Source organism: Pseudopipra pipra, chromosome 8 (assembly GCF_036250125.1).
Source record: "Pseudopipra pipra isolate bDixPip1 chromosome 8, bDixPip1.hap1, whole genome shotgun sequence".
Lineage (NCBI taxonomy): Eukaryota > Metazoa > Chordata > Aves > Passeriformes > Pipridae > Pseudopipra > Pseudopipra pipra.
Genome location: NC_087556.1, coordinates 3678246 through 3696667, shown reverse-complemented (window position 1 = coordinate 3696667; position 18422 = coordinate 3678246). Strand labels below are relative to the sequence as shown.

Sequence of the window (18422 nt, the reverse complement as noted above, 5' to 3'; positions counted from 1 at the left end):
CTTCCTCTCTGTGCTGGGGGTGTGGGTAAACCCAGAGGACATTTAATGCTTCCCCTAAAATCCAGGGCACAGTAACACCCAGCACAGCATCTCGTGAAAATGATGAATTGAAGGGGTGAATTAAGGGTAAGCGGGTTTTCTCTTTGAAAGGGGATTTGGGTGTGATGGATCTGGGGAGGAAGGACAACACACAGGTTACCCAAAGCCATAGACAGTGTATTTCTGAGTCCCGTAACAGACCGTGCCCGAAACTCTCCACAAGGTTACGACTGGAAACAAACCCCCGAAAGAACAAACCCAAACGCAAGAGAGAAGGGGAAAGAAAAGGGCAACAAAAGACACGCACGAGCACTCCACATCCAGAAGCCCCAGTTATTGTCAGTCTCTCTCTTTTTTGACATCGTAACAAGTTTTGGTAAAGCCAGCGAAATGGAGAAATGTCTTCGGTTTGTTGTTGTTTTTTTTTTTTTTCTATTTTTTTGGGTCTTTCCTTCCCAGAAAGGTGACGTTAATGCCAAAAAGGACTCGGCCTCTCCCCACACTGCCCCGGCTCTCCCCATGCCCGTGGTCGAGATGTGACAGCTGCTGGTCCCCAGCCTGGGCCCAGGGATGCTGCAGCAGCACATCATCCCCATCCTCACTGCACCTTCCCCCCCGTCCGTCTGAACTCATTGGATTCGTTTAGCTTTTCTTTTCCTTTTTTTTTTTTTAAAAAAAAACCCCTTTTTTTTCCTTTGTTTTAATAAGAAAAATAAAAAAAAAATTTAATGCTTTCATGGATAAATGACAGGTGAGTAAAAGCATTCCGGTCCTGAGAGCCCTTTCCCGGGGCCAAGCTCTCCGAGGCTGCTGGAGCGATCTGCACCGGTTAGCCTGGACTCCTTCTGCAGGGGAAGAAGGGGCCAAGCACCGGTCTCGGGGTGCCCCTGGCCCCCACCACGGCCCCCCCTGGTCTGTGCTTCATCCCTGCCGGCCCCGGCTTGCCTAGAGGAGCACCACCACCACCGCCACTGCCGCCACCGCCGCTCGTCATAACTCAGTGATCTCCAGAGGGCTCTCCATGATCACCTCCCGCATCTTGTGCAGGGGGGTGGACTTGGCCGACTCAGTGCGGGCGTTGTGGTCGCTGTAGCCCCCGCAGTCAGCGGTCAGAGTCTCCAGCGAGCGGCCCAGCACCTTCTGGTCGTCCTCGGGCAGGCTGTTGAGGTCGGAGGCGAGCAGTGTGCCCGTGCTGCCATGCACCACGTGGATGCCGTCGGGACCCTTCAGCTCCACCGGCTGCTTGTGTCGGAAGCGGAGGCTGCCCTGGCTGGGACTGCGCTCCTCCTCCTCCTCCTCCAGCTCCTTCTGGATCAGCTGCAAAAGAGCCATGGAGTGGGAGAATCACCGCCGTGGCCAGAGTAGCTCTTGGATCCCCTGGCTCCAAACCTCCTGCAATGCTGGAGTCCAGGAGGGACAGGCCCTCCTCCTCTGAAGCACCCTCAGAGTGCGGTGATGAGGATCACCAGGACATGATCTCCAGCTGGGTCACTCAATCCTTGGGTGGATGTCCCAGCTCAGGCACTGGCCACCAGCTGGGTTGTGTCCTGCAGCAGCCCTTGCAGTGGCCAAGGAGGAGTTTGGACCCAGGTTGGGATTTTGGGTTGTATGAGGGTGGTGGGGCAGGAGGCAGACAGGAAAAGGAGTTGGATGTGCTGGAGGGGGATAAACACATGGATGCTCTCTTTGCCCCTCATTTTGCTCTCCATGAAGGAGTGGAAGGCTGCAGAAGGGCTTGCTTCTCCCCACACCAGCCTTCCTACACCAGCACCTTCCATCCCAACCTTTTTTGCCTCAAAAACCTGCTGGGTTGACAGGCTCAGAGGAGCAGAAGGGAGGGAAGATGTTCCCCCCCAGTTTTGGCCAGCCTTGGCAGAGGTGAAGAGCTGATGGACAGATGTCACCCCACAAAGAGGAGGGGTCCTCCTTCAGGAGGAACAGACCAGGGAAGAAAGTGCTGCTGATGCTCAGAGGAAACACGGAGGGTCAAGAGAGCTGGGGCACTGTGGGGAACCAGCAGTCTCAGTGGAAAACCAACATCTGGCTCATTTTGACAAAGCAGAGAACCGGGGGACCACTGGGTGATGAGGATCAAGGCCACATGGAGTGACTGCAGCCTGTGGGACCGGGAAGACACACTGCATCCCAGAGGGCACGGCAAGCACCTCCCCATGCCCACGCACACCCCTCTACCTCCGAGACCGAGGAGCGGTCCCCCTGACTGGCGGTGGCCTTATGCACCATCCGCTGGGCAAAGAGCTTTTTCAAGCGCATGTAATCATCCAGGACCACCTTCAGGAGAGTGCCCTGGGTGGAGGGGGAGAGATGGGGGGTTACCCAGGGGACACAGTTTGATGGGAGGGAGGCTGGCCTCATGCCAGCAGTTTTTGGAGCGACATCACCCTCGGGCACCGCCGCTGCGGACCTGGAAGGTGTAGCAGTAGGAGAAGACCCCTCGGTGGGGGATGCCTGCACCCAACACTCACCTTGATGGGTCCCTCCCGCATGATCTGCCCCAGCTTGGCAATGTTGTCGTACTCCTGGATGGCTGCGCGCAGGTAGCGGTCGTCCTCGGGCTTGGCGGCCGAAGGCTCTCTCCCGAAGGTCCCCTGCAGGAGGAGAGAGCAGCTGAGGAGGTGGCAGAGGTGACAAGCGTGGGGAGATGTGTCCTGGCGGGGGCTGTGTCTCACGTGGGTGCGGGCAGGGCTGTTCCAGAGGTCCGTGATCTCGCTCAGGTTCTCGGGCAGGTCGTCCTCGTGCTCCGCCTGTGCCGCCAGCTCCATGTTCCTGCAGAAGGGGTCCAGCCACACTGGGTTGGCCCTGCCCAGAGGAGGGGAACAGCCATCAGCGCAGGCAAAGAGCAGCAGTATCCCTAACTCCATCCAGAGCCCAGATGCTGAGGTTGTGCTGCCTCCTCCTGCCCTGTGCAGGTAGGAATTTGGCTGCTCTGGATCCAGATGTGTGCCAACACCTGCTCATCGTCTCTGCTGGCCCCAGACCTGGCCAGGATTGGCAGAGATGGACTCACAGGAGAAAGCACAAGCTTTTTTTGCTTTGAAAGCTCTCAAGACAAGCACGTGCCCCAGGGCCAGAGCTGCACTCCACACAGAGCAGAGCAGCGAGACATCAGGTTTCCACCTCCAAATGCCTCTGGCTGCTCTTGGGAGCAGTCAGCAACCCCAGGAGGTTGCCCATTAGAGAGGAAGGGAAGCACTCACCCATCAAAGGAGTACTTGTTAGTGTTTGGCATGTCCATGATGTCCATGAAACCTCTGTTTCCTGCAAAGGCAGGGACGGCGGTTACAGCACAGCCCGTCAGTGGGCTGGGCAGCAAATCACAGTGTGACACTTCTTTACCAGGGAGGGAAACTGTGCAACCAAAAAGGCACCAGTGGTGTGAGAAACACTCAGGGATGTGGCTGATAATGCAAAGCCTGGATGCTGGGAAAAGCCTCCCACCATCACGCCTCGCTGGGCAGGATCACTGCTGATGTATCCCCCGCTCTCCCTGTGTTCCCCCTCTGTGCTCTCCATGCACCCTCTCTCTCATGCAGCTGGGACACCCCAAACACTGCTCACCGGTGGAGCCAGCCACTATGGCTTTCAGTTTCCTTTTGTGCCTGCAAAAGAAACACAGTGAATGAGGACGGAAAATAAGGAAGATGCTGAAAAGGAGAGTGACACACAGACTTGCAATAACCCTTCACACAGGGATACCATAAGGCTGGTAAGCATGAAGGGGAGAGCTGCTGTCAGCATTAAAATGATATATTTTGGAAGAAGAGGTGTTGGGAAGCTGAAGCCCTCCTTTGCTTGCTGGCATTTCCAGGGCTGGGAGCAGCCACGTGGGTCCCTAGCCCACAGGGACATTGCAGCTGGTGGGGCAGAGCTTGGGTGTTACTCACACTGTCCTGTAGTACCAGTTCATGAGGATGAAGAGCATGGCAGCCAGGAAGAGCAGGACGGCCAGCACGATGATTGCCATCTGGGAGAGACAGAGGGGTGGTGGAAACCTCTGGCATGGAGCCAGCACCCAGTGGTGGGCACGCACTCGAAATTATGAGGGTGAAACATCTCTCCAGTCCATGACCAGTCCCCATCAAAAGGGACGTGGCCCCACCTGTGAGAAGCATCTCCAGGCCAAGCCGGGCCATTACCTGCAGAGCTGAGAGGTCGTCTGGCGCCCGGGCAGTGATGGCAGGCTGCACGTCCAGCACGTTGTAGTTCCTGAAGAGATTCCTCAACTGCTCCTTGTTCTCGTCTATCATCTGAATAACCCTGGGAAGAGAAGGGTTGCTTGGGCATCTTGACATTAATGAGGGTCCCCGAGGCCCCACGGGGTAGGTGATGGGCCAGGGGACGTACCGCTCCACGTCCAGGATGCGGTTGGTCTCCCTGTTCACCACGTGGATCAGCAGCTCCGTCTGTGCGAAGTTCACCCGACCTTTCTTGTCAACATGGAACTGGGGAGACACAACAAGGTCTGCAAGTGTGGGAGAGGCGTCTCCTCCTCGGTGTGCCCCGAGGTTGCTCAAGGTGGCAGGAGACCCTCAAAAGCATCAGTTTGGACCCCTTGAATCCAATCCATCACCTTAAGAGGTCAGGGGTGTCTATGGCTTACAGACAGGACTCTCACACAGGAGACCTCCCAAGCAGCATCTGGAAGGGAGTTGCCAACCCCTCAAAACAGCCTCCAAGGTGGATGGTTACCTGCACGTCATCCGTGTTGACGATGGCGCCCGTGATGTTGGAGAGCAGGCTGATGAACTCCTCCTCAAACTGCCTGACTTTGTCGGGGATCTCGTTGATGATGATTTTGACCCGCTGGTCATCCCGCAGGATGTAAATCCCCACAATGGCAGTGTCATTGTGGCCCACCAGGTCAGAGGCCATGATGTCCACCACAAAGTAGCCGGGGTTGTAGGCCGTGAAGAGGTCGAAAGTTCGCAGGATCCCATCAAGGGTTCCTAGGGGATGGATGGTCACAAGCCTGGGATTAGTGATCTGGCCATGGGACATCTTTGGCCATAGAGATGTCTGTAGCCAAGGCCCTGTGCTCCAGTGGCATGCAGGGTACTCACCGATGCTGAAGATGTTGGCCACCTCCTCGGAGTCATTGGAGTGCTGCTTGATGTAGCGGATACCCAGGATGTTGTACAGGACCAGGCTGTTATTGCCCACGTCGGCATCCACGGCGACCACTCTGATCAGCTCTGACCCCACCTTGGCATCGGTGGCAACCCCTTTGAGAGAGAGATGGGAAAGGGACCTGGGGCCAAGCTGGCTCTCACTGCCCCACCATCCTGCTGGTGCCCCCCAGCCCCTGGCACCCCTTACCCGCCGTGTACTCCGACTTGGTGAACTGGGGGGACTGGTCATTGATGTCGTCCAGGAAGATCCGCACCTCCTGAAGGGTCAGGTCCCTGCTGAGGTCCCAGAGCTGAGCTCTGCCTGCTCGCTGGCCCCGGGGAGGGGACCAGTTCCTCTGGCTGGATGCTTTGACAATGATGGAGTAGTATGGCTCCTTCTCTCGGTCCAGGTCTCTCAAGACCTTCAGCTTCCCCTCTTGGCTCAGCTGGAAGTTGCTCTCCTGATTCCCAGCTGAGTGTAGAAAGGGGTCCCCAGTAAGTTCCCTTTGGGCTTGGCGTTTCCAAAATGCCACCTTGCCCATTGACTAGGGCAGAGAGGCAGCAAGGAGATGATGGGAGTAATGGAGACCCTCGGTGAGGGGTGTGCAGGGGGGCACAGAGCTGCCATCTCAGCACCCACCTGCTATGAAGTAGTAGACGATGGCATTGGAGCCCTCATCTGCGTCCACCGCCCCGGTGACATTCCCCACCACGGTGCCCGGCCGCGAGTGCTCCGGGACGGAGAGTGCCTGGTACTGGGGACTGTCCCTCTGCCAGAGTGCCCGAGAGAAAGGAATGTTGTGAGCACTGAGGTTGCTTTAAATAAAAGCAGACAAATCCCATCGCGCTTCCCACCATGGTGACACCCAGCTGTGTTTGCTCCACCATCCCTGTATCCCCTGTATCCCACCCCCTTCATCCTGGTGCCTTACAGGTGGCCTGAGGAACACGGGCTCGTTGTCATCGATGTCATCGAGTGCGACCTGGAGGGGCTGCATGGTCTCATAGGGTGGCTGGCCCTGGTCACAGGCCACGATGATCAGCTGGGGAGAGAGGCAAAAGGGCCATCCTGGGCCTTTGGCCTGGTATATTGAGGGGATTCAACAGGGAATTGGGAGTTGGCCCACCAGGATGCAACTTCCCGATGGCACATGATAACCACCCAGTTCCTGCTAAGGTGTGATATCCTCACAACTGTGGCAGCTGACCCCATTCCCACCACATCACCTGCATCCCACCAGCCCCACACTGGACCCACAGTCTCAAGGACTGCCCCGGCCACCCCGCCTGGCTCACGTTGTACACTGCCTGCTTCTCCCGGTCCAGCCGCATGGCAGTCTGGATCAGCCCGCTGGCCGAGTCGATGCTGAAATACTCCCAGTCTTTGTTCCCTGCCCCGGTTTTCAGGAGGTTGTAGAGCACTACTCCGTTGAGACCCTCATCTTTGTCCGTGGCATAGACCTCGTAGACGTTGGACCGCAGGGGGATCTCCTGCTTGCACACACACAGCCCTTCAGCATTGCATGTGAGCCCCCTGCTCCCCCCACCCCTCCAAACCCCCTTGGTCCAAAACCCCTTGGGTTTGGAGGTCAGCAAGCTCCCACTACCCAAAGCCCAGGTGGGGGCTGGAGACATGGAGCTGTGATTCCCTTCCACGGGGTGGGTGCTCCGTGCATGCACTGGGGACTGGCTGAGTCAAGCTCAGCTTCCCAGAAAGGAGAAACATCTTAAATGTCAGCATTTCCAAACCATGTTTATAAACAGGCTCCGCACGCAATGGCTGACTGTTCACTTATTTTGAGTGCTGCTGGGGTTTCTGTTCCCCAAAACTGTCCCAGCATCCCCATTCACACGTATGGAGAGAGGCTGTTTTTGAACGTCCAGCCCCATGACCCAAACCTTCTTGCCACATGTTAAATCAAGGTCTTGTTCCATCCCCAGTGGAGATGGGAGATTGGATTTTGCTGCTGATAAGCAGGAGTGCCCCTAGCCAGTCTCAACATGCCATGACCCTGCTTCCTCTCAAGGGATTTACCTCCTTGATGTGCAGGATGGTGCCGTTGGGTGGGCGGACAAAGACAGGGCGGTTGTCGTTGATGTCGATGACCTCGATGTGAAGCATGGTCGTCCCCCAGAGAGGGGGGTGCCCCTTGTCTGTGGCTACCACTGTCAGGTTGAACCGTTCATAGGACTGCAGGCGCCGCCGGGATGTGACAAGCCCGGAGTCTTTATTGATCTTGAAAGCCTCTAGGGGCAGAAAAAACCCACATCTCTGGCTCAGGACACTTGGCACCACATAAATTATTAGAAATGAGTGTAGCAGCTGAAGTACACCCCTCACTAGTGGGAAATCCCTGTCAAGGGGTGATGGAGAAGAGCGCAGCCAGGGGTGTCTCAGGGTTTTCAGAGCATCCCTGCCCACTGACACATCCTTGTCTCTCAGCCCTACTCCCTGGTCACCCCTGTCTGTGTTTCCCTCCTGCCCAGGCTGGGACAGTGGAGCCAGAGGAGCCCATGAGTCTCAGGAAAATGGATGTTCTGCCATTTCCCTCTACCTTTATGCTGGCTTTTGCCTGATTTCTATAATTTCTCAGTGTGCAGATACAGGATTTCAGGCACTATCACTATCCACCCACACCTCCTAGCCCTTCCTAGCCCTCACCTAAAGCAGGCACTGAGTTTGCTCCAAGATACACTTGTGTACATAGCAAGTCTTGCTGGGGTGGAGGAGACAAGGATAAGCTAAGGCCGAGCTGCAGGATAAGGCAAGCAAAGTCATAACATCCCACACCATGAGGAACCGTGGAGCAGGAGCGACAGCCTCACGCTTTCAGTATTGCTCCCAGAGTGAGTGTGGAATGTTGCTCCCAACCAGCTGCAGGAGATGGGGTGTAGGCTTGACGCCTGTGTCTCCTCCCTCATCGCAACCCTCCTCCCTGGGGAAGAGCCCCCTGTCCCCAGCAGCTACCTGCTCCAGGACCCTCGATGCTGTAGGTCACCACGCCGCTGTCCCCTTCGTCCAGGTCGGTGGCAGTCATGGTGATCACCGACGTCCCTGCCGGCTCGTTCTCGTAGACACTGGTGCTGAAGTGGCTCTTGCTGAACTGGGGCCTGACGTCGTTGATGTCCAGGACTGTGATCAGCACCTTCGACAAAGCACAGCCAGTGGGGTGAGGTGAGGCTGGAGAAGGCTGGGCAGCCCCCAGGGGCCGTAGCCCTGCTGTGACTCGCAGCTCTGCTGCCGGAGCACGGTGCCCTTCCTGCTGTTTGTTTAACTCTGCTGTTTGTTTAACTCTGCTGTCTGAATTCCTGCCTCCAACAATGGGGGCTGCCATGGCTGGGGCCCCCATTCATGCTGGAGCACTTGTAGACAATAGTGTCACCCTCCCCTGCCCCTCCTGCTCCGTCCCCTCCTGCTGTCCCCTGTGGCACGAAGTGCCCTGCACCACCCATGCCACAGCCCCTGGAGTTATCTGCTCTTCCTTCTGCCTAATTCCTCCCCACTGAGGAAAAAAGCTGCAGCTTTATCACCTTCTTGCTAGTACCACCACATGAAGGGTGGTGGGAGGAGGAGAGTCCTACCTGCACAGAGTTCTCCCGGCGGTTACTGGAGACATCCCCAGGGTTGTCCCTGGCCACAGCTGTCAGGGTGTAGTGATCCTTCTTCTCCCGGTCCAGGGCTGACAGGATGTAGATGTCACCCTGCAGCACACAGAGACCTTCAGGTGGACCTCGTCTGGCAGAGCTGGTACTCGAGAAGGGGCAGAAGGTGAGGTGTGGGAGCAAGGCACAAGTTGGGACCATTTCAGCCTCCCCTCCCTTTCCCCACTCTGTTCCAGCCTTGGCTGGCTCCTTACCGTGTTGGGATTTATCCCAAACTTGCCCTCTCCATCCCCCAGGCTGTACTGGATGAGAGCAAACTGCCCAGAATCCGCATCAGTGGCCTTGATTGTCAGAATGACCGTCCCCAGTGGCACATCCTCAAAGACAGCTTTCTGCAAGCAAAGGAAGCAGGCAGGACTGGTTGGTTCATCATGTGCTCTTTTAGTGGACAGTAGCCAAGGGTGTAGGGTGGCATCCAAGGGTGGACACAGCCAGCTGTTCACACAGAGAGCATTGCTGGGCTGACCATCTTCTTCAAATGGTCCAAGCACAGAGGGAAGAGGAGGTGTCCCTGGAGAACCTCACCTGGTAATCACTGCCCAGCCCCACATGGAGTGTAACAGGGGAGACCAGCTCACCTGGTAGGATAGTTGACTGAAAATAGGGTTGTTGTCATTGATGTCCACAATCTGGAGGTACACAGGGATCTCAGCGGATCTGCGGGGAGAGCCGTTGTCGGAAGCTCGGACGGTGAAGTTCAGCCACTGCACCTCCTCATAGTCCACCGTCCTGTTGGCCACGACCTTCCCTGGAGGAGGGCAGACCTTGAAATGAGAAACCTGCCCAAAGTCACCACCCTGCCCCAGACTCCCACCTCTCCAGGCCACTGACCTGCTGACTGGTCTTCGAGACAGGCATAACCTTCTGGAGAGAGGTTCAGCAGCTCATAGGTGATCTGCCCATTAGCACCTTTGTCTGGGTCCACTGCTGAGATGGAGATGAGCGTGGTGCCCTGCGTGGCTCCCTCCAGGATCCTCTCGGTGAAATAGGTGACCCCAAAGGGGCGGAAGCGGGGTGTGTTGTCATTGACATCCAAGATGTTGATTGTCAGCTTGGCTGTGGCCATGGTGGAGACCACAGAGGGAGAGAAAGAGAACGAGTCAGAAAGAGAAGGGAAGGAAGGATGAGAGGAAGGAGGGTGTAAAGCCAGAAGTGTAAAACTCCAGGAGGGCCAAGTGGTGCTCGTCCATCACGAAAAATTGCAATATTCCCCAAAGCCACTATACCTTGGTCTGTGTGTGTCTTCTCACACAGAATTTACCAGGAGCAGGGTGGCAAGACATGGTGGGGATGGTAATGAAGAAATGGGTGTCTCCCATATTACAGTTACGGGCAAATGGTCCCCTCCATTCCCAGTGCAGCCCTGGGATGTCTGGGACATTCTCTAAAGGAGCACTCAGGGTAGAACCGGAACCTTATGGGATTACTCCCTCTGGACTTGTCACTGATTGAGATGGAGAGGGAGGTGGGAGAGCTGCTGAGTACACAGAAGCTGCACTGGTGCCTGGGAAGGGCCCCTGGCAGCTGCCAGCCCTGTCCCCCCACTTACCGTTGGGCACACTGACTGAGCGGTCGATGACTTCGCTGGCATTGTCGTGGACAGAGATGGTGACCTCGTAGGAGGCCACTAGTTCACGGTTGAGGGGAGTTTTGACCTTCACAGCTCCTGGGAATGCCAAAAAGATGGATGTCACAGGCTGTGCCTGTGCCCCCCTGCCCCGAGGACCCTCGGCAGGGCAGTGTGTACCAACCAACTGCTGCACCCTGGACTGCACTTGTTCTCCTGCCTCTCCAAAGGCTAAGTGGGAAAAACAGTTGATAGCTACAGGAGACAACTTCTCTCCCCCTGCTCTCCACCTTCTGCCTTCCTGTCTCCTCCGCTCTGCCCAGCCAACAGGTTCTCACACGGCCTCAGCCAGGTAAGGGTTTGGGTTGTGCATCCAAGAGGGGTTTGGGAGCAACTGCTGCTGCTTCCCTGTACAACCCCATCCACCTCAGCTCAGCATCTTTAACAACCTGGTTCTGTATCCTTTCCAACAAGGGCATTTTTCTTTCCAGATATGGGGTGCTCCTTGCTCTTATTCCCCAAAAGTAGAGCCCACCTCCTACCCTGGAGTGACCCTCCTGCTCTCCCAGTGAGGGTGTTCATGTCCAGTCTGCCAAGGCTGAGCAGCCCCTGGCCCGCAGTGGGGCTGCCAGTGGAGGTGGCTGAGATGGAGGGAGATGGATGGCACAGAGACACAAATGAGCACAGGCACAGAGACAAACCTGCTAGGCTGAGAGCCGGAAAAGAAAGAAAAGGGTTAATTAAGTCAGTCAGTCAGGGAAGAGAAGACAGGGCAGGGTGAGACGGGACAGCTGGAGGAGGACAGCAGGGAGGCAGGAGAGGTGCATCATCTCCCCATGCCTTGGGCACCTACCTCCAGGCAGAGAAGAAGAAGAAGCAGCAGCAGAAGCAGAAACAAGAAGAGGGGTCCACACTGCCTGTGCCACCCTTCCTGCTCTCCTACCTGTCCTAAAATCCACCGTGAATGCTCCTTGCTGTTCAGGCACCAGCGCGTCCGTGTCGTCATGGGCCACGATCTCCAGCAGGTAGTATTCCAGGCGAGGGTGCAAGTCCCGGTCGATGGCAGTCACCTGGGCCACCACGGTGCCGGGGGCAGCTGACTCGGGCACGCTGACCGTCTGGACGGGGTTGATGAACTCGGGCCGGCAGTCGTTGATGTCGTCGATGACGATGCTGACGGTGGCGGTGCCCGAGAGCGCCGGCGTGCCCTGGTCCACGGCCACCACCGCCAGCCGGTAGGAATCCCGCTCCTCCCGGTCGATGGTGGTGTGGGCCACGCGGATCACCCCCGTGGTGGCATCAATCAGGAACCTGTCCTGGCCACCACTCTCAATCCGGTAATCCAGCTGTTGGTTGAGGCCACTGTCAGCATCCGTGGCTGTCACCTGGAGGATGGAGAAGCCTAGAAAGGTGGGACACAGTCCTCTCAAGCAAGGGCTGGAGGGCAGCAGTAACAAGCCCTTGACCCCAAGGCAAATACCATCAAGCAACGTGGGCAGCCCCAATTCCCAGATTTTCCCTTCAACCCCATCCTGCTCAACCATGACACTGGGAGCTGGATCTTCACAGTCCCAGGGGGACACCCAGGTCTCCCCATCGCCCACCCCCACACCCAGCCCTGACCTGGGGGGCTGTTTTCCAACAACCGCGCTGTGATGAATGCTGGCTGGAAGACAGGGCGGTTGTCATTGTCATCCAGGATGGTCACTGCCAGGCTGGCAGTGCTGTTCAGCCCCCCCACGTCACGAGCCACCAGTGTGAACTCCAGGTGAGGGTCCAGCAAAGCCTCTCGGTCTATCACAGCACCGGCCTTCACTGAAACAACACCTAGAGAAGGGGAAAAGCCTGGTGACAGACCCCACAGGTGCCTGGTGGCCCTGGGCTAGGGCTAGGGACCAGCTGAGCCACCCCACCTGTCTTGCTGTCAATAATAAAGACATCCAGGGATGACTTCAGGAGCTGGTAGGTCACCACAGCGTTGCTGCCCTGGTCAGCATCCAGAGCTAGGATGGGTCCACTGAGCATCGTGACCAGAGTCCCTGGATGGGATGATAAGCATTAGGGTGGGTGGCAATCCCCTGCTGAGCCCTCCTCCCACCCTGGTGACACATGAGGGACAGCAATGAATGGATGGAGGAGGTGACAGAGTGGGGCCTCATGGGGTACAAGGCAGTGGGGGGGAGCTGCTTCAGCCTTGCAGACCGACTCGTGAGCCCAGGAGAGGCGGTGGGACATCCAACTAAAAACAAACAGACAGATACATCCATCAGATAGGGCAGCACCAGCACCCTGCTGCCGAGGGTGTCACCTGGAGGCACACCAACCATTTGCCTGGGATGTCCCACAAGGGTGAGACAGGATACCTGAGGTCTTGGAGCAGGGAGCAATTTAAATGGCAGGAAGGCAAAAGAGAAAAAACCCAGTATTTCTAGCCCTTTGTCTGAGAAGTGTCTACCTGGACAGGCTGGACTCTTTTATCTCTAACCCCTGGAGCAAGGTGGCTCTAGGTGATGGAGACACGGCAGCCCATCCCCTGCACGGATGCTGGGGAGGTGGGTTCCCTCAAGGCTGTCCCCAGGGCTCACTTCAGCCCCGGGCACCTCTTGCCCTCTGCAGCTGAGCAATTCCCAAGTGGGGCCCATTTCTGACCTGTGCCAGGAAGGGTTTTCACAAGCAGCACAGCCCCTCCTCAAGGCTGATCTCCCTGGGCAGACGGCAGGAGCCCCTGAAACTCAGCATCCCTGTCCCACCGACCTGCAGCCTAGCCCTGCTCAGAGCTGCGCCTCCTCCACCACGGCCAGGAGACACCTCCCCTCACCCAGCCCCAAAGGGAGTTTCCAGGAGCCACATAAGGGAGTGAAGGGAGACCTACCTGGGGGTGAGTTCTCCATCACCTCAGCCTGGTAGGCACTCTGGGTGAAGAGGGGGCGGTTGTCATTCTCATCTGCTATGGAAATGACTAGCAGGTCAAAATCCTAAAGGACAATTGAGACAAGAGGGTGATGACCATCACGTCCTTTCCTTGAGCTCACCTTTCCCCTGTCCCACCTCCAGCCAAAGCTGTGTGATCGTGATGCTGTGTTCCCTGGACCACCCTCAAGGGCGTGCAGGGACCCTCATTGGGCTGGGTATCCCAAAGGGTGATGTCTGAGACATCACAGCAGAGCCAAAGGATGCCCTGGTATCCTTGTGGTTGTCCAGCTCTCCAGCCCATCTTTGTCCTGCCTTCCATGACATCTACTGCAGTTGCATGGAGTGAACATGTGATCTTGGGCTTGCCCTAAATCCTACTAGTCCTGTTCTCTGCTGAGGGTGGCATTGCAGTCCCCTCCTTGTGACCCCCAGATGCTTTCTGGGGCTGGTTGCTGTTGGAAATGCTGTGGGTAAAGGCACTGTCTGTTTTTAGCCATGGCAGGAACCCCTTTCCCCTCCCAGCCACCGCTGGAGGTCCCGGCAGTGTCCATAATTACCCGCCTGGCATTGCGGATGTTCTCGGGGTTGTCCTTCACCGTGATGGTCAGCCTGTACTCTGCCACCCGCTCCCTGTCCAGCGGGCGGTTTACGTAGACAACGCCACTCTACCAGAAAAGAAAGGGAGAGAACGGGTGCAAGGCATGTGAGGAATGCTTCCCTTAGGGCACCTCCTGCCAGGACACGGATCCCACGGGTGCCCAGGGAAGGTGGGGCTCTGGGGCCAGGGCTGCCCACCATCCCACCCCCCGGGGCGTACGGTGCTGTTGATGTAGAAGGCGTTCTCGGTGTTTCCTGCAGTGATGTCGAAGGTCAGGAGGGCGTTTGGCCCCTTGTCCGCGTCCCGGGCGAGGACGCGGGTGACGAAGCTGGAGACGGGGGCGTTCTCGCTGAGGGTGATGTTCATCGGGAGGTTGAGGAGCACAGGGTCGTTGTCGTTGATGTCCAGCACACGGACACCCACCAGGATCTGCCGGGGGGAGAAGCGGGGCAGGCATTTGGCACTTATTTCTGTCCCCTCCCATCCTTTCCTTGCACCCCCCCCAGGCAGGAGGTGGGCTTCCCCACTCAACCCAGTACAGCCTGGGGGAGGGAAGCCCCAGGGACAAGGGGAAGGAGGAGGAGAAGAGGAGAACAAAGAGAGACCAGAGGGAAGGATTTGGGAACAGAGGGACAACACCCCAAAGCCCCTGGTGCCACCCCAGGGGACTCACCGTGGAGCTGAGGGGAGGCACCCCCCGGTCCCGGGCAGCGATGGTGAGGTTATAGAAGGGGATGTTCTCACGGTCCAGCTCCGCATCCTTCCGCACCCGCAACTCTCCTTCCACCGGGGAGATGACAAATTCCCCTGCCGGAGACAGCGGGGCCTTACTTGTGCCACGTCCCTGCAAATGGCCTGGCTCCCCAAGGGAATGGCTTGTCTGGGAGCTGGGACACAGGAACCACGGCAGGTTTGGGGACAAACCCATGCCCCATTATTGTACATATGGGAGGACTGTGGCAGCTTGGGACTGTGCTACTGCACCCCTAGGTACCAGCAGGAGCAGGGGAGGGGGTGAATGCCCAAAAAAGGGGTGCCTGTGCCCTTTTTCTGGGCCTTTCTGAAGATGTCAACAGCCCCTCCATGTCCTGCGATGGCCAGAGCAAGGTGGGCCACGCAGCACAGGCTCCCCACAGGCCAAGGGGCCATGTCATCGTCATTCTGGAAAAGCTTTGCAGTGGGGTCAGCTGGGCTCTGCCTTCCAGATTCCCTGGACTGAAGTCATCACCCCCTTCACAGAGGAACAGCTCCATGTCCCCATAGTTTGGGATGCCCACTGCTCCTCTGCCACCTGCCCCAGGGTGCTGGTGGAGCTACGGGATGCAGAGCAACATCGTGCCCAAACGCCCTGCAAACTCCACAGGGGTGAGGTTTCTCTTTCTGTGGTTTGTTTCTTTGCCCTTTCGATTTATTTTTTTTTGTCTTCATTGTTTAGCAGATTTCCCCCCTCCCTTGCACAAGCCCCAGCCACCCCCCTGTCCGGCCACGAACAGGTTAAGTTTCCTGTTGCTCAGAACAGGATTTCCTGGTGTCGAAAGGCTGAGTTCACAGAAGCAGCTGCTTGGAGGGAGGATGGCTTTTCTGAAACTTCCGCCCCGCACTCCCTGAGGCAGGCTCCTCCACGGGGCAGCCAGCAGGACAGGCTGTGTCCCCGTGACCCCACTCACCCAGGGGGTCCCCGGCGATGATGCTGTACTCCACTTGCCCGCTGGGTCCCGAGTCGCCATCGTGGGCCAGGAAGGTCCAGACCCGTGGGCCGGGCTGCCCTTCCGTGACGTCAAAGGGACCCTCAAAGGGCCGGGGGAAGGTGGGACAGTTGTCATTGATGTCATTGAGGTTCACCAGCACCTGCAGTCAGGACAAGGAATATGAGGGCTGTGAGAGCAGAGGGATGGAAGGGGAGACCAGCCCGCCAGCCATGAGCATGGGAAGCCATGGATGGGCAGCACTGCAAAATATCTCCTCTACTTCTGGCTTTTCTGGGTTCACCAAACATCCAGCTCACAGTTCAGAGGTTCAAACACAGTTATGCCTGATCATGCCCATCCTATAGTCACACTGTGAAACTCCAGCTGCACACGGGGGGGGGGACACTGTTAAAGCTCTGGGTCACACATCGTGATGGAGAAGTCAAGGCAAAAGCCCACATTCACATCCTAAAACCCACAGACAAGGGTTTGACCACCAAAGCCACGAATTTGGAAAGACCCGACCTCTGCAGCCAGCTGCACACTTGCATTCTCTTTTTCCTCCAGAAAGGCTTAATTCCTAATGCTAAGCAAACTTAAAAAAAATTTGCAGGTTGCATCCTTATTCCAACAAAACCACTCATGGTAAAGGTGGTTATGAGAAAGACACTGGAAATGGGGAGTTTTCTGACCTCCTGGGTTGGGAGGTCAGTTGGGTTAAAGGACAGTAAAATCCATCAGATGGGCAATTGTTACGGGTTAAATCTAATCTTTACAGAGAGTATATCCAAGTCTCTGCTCCGTTTCCTAGCAATGGAGAAAACAAACACTGGCACGCCTTATCAGGGTGATGGACTTCCCATCACTCGGGATCTTAAACAATTCCTAAAAGCTGTGTTTTTGTATGGTGCTGGCACAAACTCCCTGGGCCATGTAGGGAGGGTGTTTCCTATCCTTCTGGTTGCAGTGATTGTTGCTGAGGGGGTTTCCAAATCCATGTCTCTGCTTGAACCAAGTGCAGGGGAAGCTCTGCCTTCACTTGCATCATGCCAGCAGCTGTTGCCTTCCCTGCCAGCAGTGAAACCCCATGCCTGTCCCTGCTGCAGCTTTCCTGGGCCGGGACAGTATCAGAGGCCCAAATCTGAGGGCTTCCCATTTGCCCAAGCATGGACCAGAGCTTGTGGGGACAAATCTTATCCATGGAAATCTCCCACACTGGTATCTCCCCTTCAGTTTCTCTCTTTAACTTTGCATACAAGAATTTATCTCCTTTTGGGGGACTACAAAACACTTGGTTCGATATCCTGGTGAAGGATAATGGTCCAAGGGAGTGAAGACATAAGGTTTAACCCATCTCTGCTACCTGCAGACCCCCAAATCAATCTGGGCACAAAACACATCTGCTGTACAACCTGTCAGATTTTGGTTTTGGCCACAGAAATAATCAATTCCTGCAAAATATTTGCTTTGGAGCTGCTCATTTGCCCTCCCCACTCTTTGAGCAGCGCACTAAGTTCAGGTCACCGTGGTCCAGGAAACAAAGAAAGAGCTATAGAGCAAAGTAACAAAAAAACAAAGTAGAGGATTTAAATACCCTCCTTACAAGGAGTGAAAAGGGAGTTTTAAAAGCAGACAAGTAACCTGAGAAGATAAAGATGAAGCAGAAATTAATGCTATAGCAATGCTTTACTACCTGCTGTCCTTTCATGAAGAAGGACCAAGAAGACATCTAAAGAAAACATAATGCAACTTAAAAGGAGTTCCAGGGATTTCTCTATGTCTTTGCAGGGCCAAATATTCAGGCAAATTAACCCACAAGTGTCTCTTGTCCACGTCGCTGCTTTGAGACACCCATGAGGGAGCAGGGAGACAGCAAACTGGCCACATCTGGGAAAAGCGACTGGTGGCCACTGGGAAAGAGATGTGAAACTGCTCACACGAGAGGGAACTCCTTGACCTCAGAGAGGCGACGGTGTCGCAGTCTCGCCGGCAGCTCCTTACCGTGGCGGTCGATGTGAGCCGGCGCGAGACGGTGGGACACTGGTCGGTGGCGGTGACGATCAAGGTGTAGCGCCCATGGCTGATCTCATAGTCCAGCTCCTTCACCGTGCGGATCTCTCCCTGTAAGGAGAGGGGAGAGCAGCTGGGAGTGAAGGCAGCAGGACAGGGACGTGTCTGGAATGGGGCCGGCATCCTGACTGACCGTGGCATTGTCGATGTGGAAGGTACCCAAGACGTTGCCCTCGGTGATGGCGTATGCCACCGTGCCATTGGGTCCCTCATCCTGATCCAGGGCCTGCACGGTGACCAGGCTGGCGTTCAGCGTGGAGGGACCTTCGTCGAGGGTCACCTCATACAGCTGGTGCCGGAAAGCAGGAGCGTTGTCATTCTCATCCAGGACAGTGACATACACGGTGGTGGTGGCCTGTGGGACAGGGGACATCATGTTAAACACTGCGGAGGGATTTGCTGTGCAATCTCTGGAGTTGGCTGGGAAAGGCTGGATCTGTCAAGGTCAATGACCAGTGTGGGCTCAACCCTGCCAAGAGACACACAGTGCAGGGCTCAAAATGAAATGAGTCGTGGCTGCAGATGCACTTCCAGGTAATCGCTGGGCACAGAGATAAACGTCCCGAGATTAAATCACATCCTTGTTCCCAAGCAAAGCACATCTCTGGAGGATCCTTCCCCTTTTCACACAGTTTACCATTGCTGGCAATAACAGGTGATAACATTGCTCATGGCAAAGGGAAAACCAGAGGCCAAACCCCTGCCTTTGGAGGAGACATGTGAGTCCTTGCCTTGGCTGTTATTAACAAGTGTGA

General features: G+C 56.3%; 1 protein-coding gene across 1 annotated transcript in view; it reads right to left on the bottom strand.

Annotated features, from left to right (window-relative positions):
- Positions 1-195: 195 nt before the first annotated feature.
- Positions 196-18422, bottom strand: part of CDH23 (cadherin related 23) — a 194781-nt gene continuing 176554 nt past the window's right edge. Inside the window, exons 37-68 of the mRNA XM_064662202.1 lie at positions 17801-18022; positions 17599-17718; positions 15577-15757; positions 14583-14716; positions 14129-14338; positions 13869-13976; positions 13271-13373; positions 12312-12437; positions 12022-12225; positions 11342-11800; positions 10381-10497; positions 9663-9887; positions 9410-9579; positions 9026-9163; positions 8751-8870; positions 8137-8314; positions 7204-7415; positions 6465-6659; positions 6101-6211; positions 5809-5938; positions 5377-5640; positions 5121-5282; positions 4750-5006; positions 4405-4502; positions 4197-4317; positions 3945-4024; positions 3619-3659; positions 3258-3318; positions 2730-2859; positions 2526-2648; positions 2233-2346; positions 196-1356 (exon numbers count right to left, since the gene is read on the bottom strand). Coding sequence (XP_064518272.1) covers positions 1030-1356; positions 2233-2346; positions 2526-2648; positions 2730-2859; positions 3258-3318; positions 3619-3659; positions 3945-4024; positions 4197-4317; positions 4405-4502; positions 4750-5006; positions 5121-5282; positions 5377-5640; positions 5809-5938; positions 6101-6211; positions 6465-6659; positions 7204-7415; positions 8137-8314; positions 8751-8870; positions 9026-9163; positions 9410-9579; positions 9663-9887; positions 10381-10497; positions 11342-11800; positions 12022-12225; positions 12312-12437; positions 13271-13373; positions 13869-13976; positions 14129-14338; positions 14583-14716; positions 15577-15757; positions 17599-17718; positions 17801-18022 — 5241 coding nt within the window. The 3' untranslated portion in view covers positions 196-1029. The remainder of the gene's footprint in view (positions 1357-2232; positions 2347-2525; positions 2649-2729; positions 2860-3257; positions 3319-3618; positions 3660-3944; positions 4025-4196; positions 4318-4404; positions 4503-4749; positions 5007-5120; positions 5283-5376; positions 5641-5808; positions 5939-6100; positions 6212-6464; positions 6660-7203; positions 7416-8136; positions 8315-8750; positions 8871-9025; positions 9164-9409; positions 9580-9662; positions 9888-10380; positions 10498-11341; positions 11801-12021; positions 12226-12311; positions 12438-13270; positions 13374-13868; positions 13977-14128; positions 14339-14582; positions 14717-15576; positions 15758-17598; positions 17719-17800; positions 18023-18422) is intronic.